General features: G+C 41.2%; 1 protein-coding gene across 1 annotated transcript in view; it reads left to right on the top strand.

The window, feature by feature from the left end:
• SARC_06581 (hypothetical protein) overlaps positions 1 to 3,209 on the top strand; it is a 7,264-nt gene extending 4,055 nt beyond the window's left edge. Inside the window, exons 7-13 of the mRNA XM_014299505.1 lie at positions 251 to 373; positions 1,047 to 1,080; positions 1,316 to 1,455; positions 2,051 to 2,162; positions 2,287 to 2,348; positions 2,621 to 2,655; positions 2,976 to 3,209. Of these exons, the coding sequence (XP_014154980.1) occupies positions 251 to 373; positions 1,047 to 1,080; positions 1,316 to 1,455; positions 2,051 to 2,162; positions 2,287 to 2,348; positions 2,621 to 2,655; positions 2,976 to 3,075 (606 nt within the window). The 3' untranslated portion in view covers positions 3,076 to 3,209. The remainder of the gene's footprint in view (positions 1 to 250; positions 374 to 1,046; positions 1,081 to 1,315; positions 1,456 to 2,050; positions 2,163 to 2,286; positions 2,349 to 2,620; positions 2,656 to 2,975) is intronic.

Here is a 3,209-nt window from a genome sequence, read left to right as displayed (position 1 = left end):
CGTTATTAGTTAAATTTAAATTAAATTAATTAATTAATTAATTAATTAATTAGTTAGTTGTTAGTTAGTAGTTGTATGTATATATAGTTATTATATATATATATATATATATATGTATATATATATATATATTATATATATATATATATATATATCTATGTCTATATGTATATATATATGTATATATATATATATATATATAAGACCTGGAACCACTATCTCAACTGAAACTTCCGCGCGTTGCATACAGGCTTCGAATCGCGATGTGATGATCCACGTCAAGAACTTTCTAGGCACGCGTCTGTGCGAGATATTCGTGCACGCTGGTGTTCCAGTGAGGGATCTTAAGTACCGTATCGAAGACGCCACGCTAGTAAGTAATATGCCGGTTTACTGTATTTTACTGATGTACATGTTTGTGTAGTGTGTTTATATGTAGGAAAATGTATGTATGTATTTACATATTTCTACATGTGTGTTTGAATGTATGTCTTGAAGTAGCTCTCATGGTCAATGGACACGTCCTTCCGTTGGATTGTTCATCGATGTACCGTTGATTTACTTGAAAGTGTGTGCCGTATCGAATCATACATACGCGACTCAGTAGTCTTCAATTGTGTACGGACGTTCTATAGTCTAATCCAACGACTCTTGCGCACATCACTGTGGCAATTGGCGTACTAATGATGGCTTGGCTTACCCATGAGCCTATAAGATATGGACTATTGTATATATGTGAAAGTAGTTGTCAGATAGCTTCTGCTTTACCATTTTGTTTCGTATATAACGTTCACTGTTGTATTCACTTTGCGCGGAGACAATATGGGACGGTGGGTCTCGGAATCGGTTTGATCGGAATACTCAACTAGCGCTCATGGCTCATAGCTACTGTGACAAGTACCGAAAATAGTTTCTCGATTCGGTAGACTAGATATCAGCAACTGCTGATGCGCGACATACACGGCGTGCATTCTTAAGCCTCGCCTGATGAGTTGAGGATCGTTTCTCCCATTTGTATTCGATACCCATACTTTGGTATACTGCAGATCCCACCTGAGAGACAAAACCTATACTTCAAAGGTATGGTGAATGTTCTTGACTATGCTCCGTCTGTCTGCAGTAGATAGGTGCCAGATACGCTTACACACTCCTTGCGAGACGAAAGCTTGGGATTTTTTTCCCTAGAGAATCAGGTCGCACAGTAGATATTGCCGGTACCATGGGTCTCGGTTGTGGGATCGGTGTGTATTGTCATTGCGGCAGCTTATTTTAGGCCTATTAGTCAATGCTTATCCATTATCTCACCATTTCATAGGTAAGAAACTACAGGAAGGTCCCTCGCTGGAAGACTACAATGTGTCCGACGGATCTGTCATCCATCTGCGCCCTAGATCTGAAAAAGAATTTGTGTTAAGTGATAAAACAAAGCCTATCACTCGAACACCCATGCCCGCGGTAAGCGATATTGAGCGTAACTGTAGTTGTCTGCATAGCATGTGTTTCACTATTGTTTGTCTCAATATTCTCTCACCTTCAAAGTGGTCATTCGTGCAATGCCATGAGAGCATTTAAGTACATGTCAGCCGCAATTGCTCTAACTATTTTTGTTGTCGTACTTTGCGTAAGGCCGAGACTCCTACAACTGTGCGCCCCACACGTGGGAAGGAATTCGGTTTAGTGTTAAATCATGCGTATGTTATATCTAAAACACCGTACATTGATAACATCAGTGGAGTGAGTGAAGAGTTATATGTCCTGTGCATGTGTATAAGATCACATGCTTTGTATGTTTGATACCTCGAATTTGGCTTACCTTTGCTCGAGCGAGTATTTCTGAGCAATAGAGGGTGGTAGATAGAAATGCTACAACTTGGCCTATGTGTGTGAGAGTTTTATTTACATGGCTGACACACAAATAGCTCTCAGGTCGAGAGTGTAGAATCAGTATGTGGCGATACAATTTGCAGTCATAGTTGATGGCAATAGTACGAGTCGAACGAAAGCGCTGTCATGGCAACCATTAACTGACTGTATTTCGCTTCACCACCAGTCCGTTCGAAAGTATGTGGAGGAGACACCGGATGTTGTAGCAAAGTCTAAACAAGGTTTCAGGTCCATGGATCTCAACGGAGACGGGGTACTGAGTAAAGAAGAACTCAAGGGTATGTTCTGAAGCACCGTATGCAAGCAGCGGTCCAAGTGCGCTCACATTTACATTTAATTTCCTTAGTTCGTAATCTGCGAAATTTTTACCTTTATTTTCCTGAACATTCTCGATTTCCACAGGGTTCCTATACCGCAACGTTCCGTCTATTTCGGCCGTAGACATCGACATAGTGACTACTCAGGTATTGTCGTAGCAGAATAGCCTATAGAACCCATCTCCCTAGTTGCATCTTCGCTGAAACCTACTTAATTCGAGCCTCTATCTGAAGTACCCTAATTTCGGGAAAAGTACATGAACAAGTTTATTGCAAGTGCTGAGACTGACCTTGAGATCTCCTGCCGTATTCTTCGGTAGCCCTTTCCACCGCTGCCGACCACTTCAGCTGTGAGCTATGCATTGCGAGTGTTGCAGCGCGATCACTTATTCACAATTGTCACCTGTTTGATGTCTCAGATGGATGTGGATCAGAGTGGATACATTGCGCAAAGGTACGAATTGTGTGGTGGACTGACAATATATTCTGCCATGAAAAGAATGGAATTAGTGAGGATTTGTTTCGTCGTTACAAATCCTGGAATGGCATCGTGTTTCCAGGGCTGCTCCAAGTTCCTCACAAGAATTTGCTTCCAGATAGTGCTTCATGTTTGTCAGCAATAGCTGAATGTGTTTCATGTTTGTCAGTAATAGCTGAATGGGTATCATATTTATCATCAATAACATCTTTTCTCATCTAGCGATCTATCATTTGCTGAGTAAATGGCATTCCATTTTGTTGACTCTTAATGTAACAACTAAATTAATTGTGCAGGGAATGGTCGAAGTTTTGGGCCGATGTCGCCGAAGGGCTGAACAACCGCAAGAATTTGATCACTCCGCCCGCAGAAACACTTCCAGCGCAAAGCGACTAATAGCAACACTATATCTCACCAGATACCTAGCAAACGATCAAGGTCGGCATATGTACGGAAGACAGCTAACGAACCGAATTAGATGAACTTTGACCACTAAATAAAGTAGAATTAGTACTCTACCTCTCAATGCC

This window comes from Sphaeroforma arctica (genome assembly GCF_001186125.1).
Source record: "Sphaeroforma arctica JP610 unplaced genomic scaffold supercont1.475, whole genome shotgun sequence".
Lineage (NCBI taxonomy): Eukaryota > Ichthyosporea > Ichthyophonida > Sphaeroforma > Sphaeroforma arctica.
The sequence above is the reverse complement of the archived record's forward strand: the minus strand, read 5'-3'. Positions and strand labels throughout refer to the sequence as shown.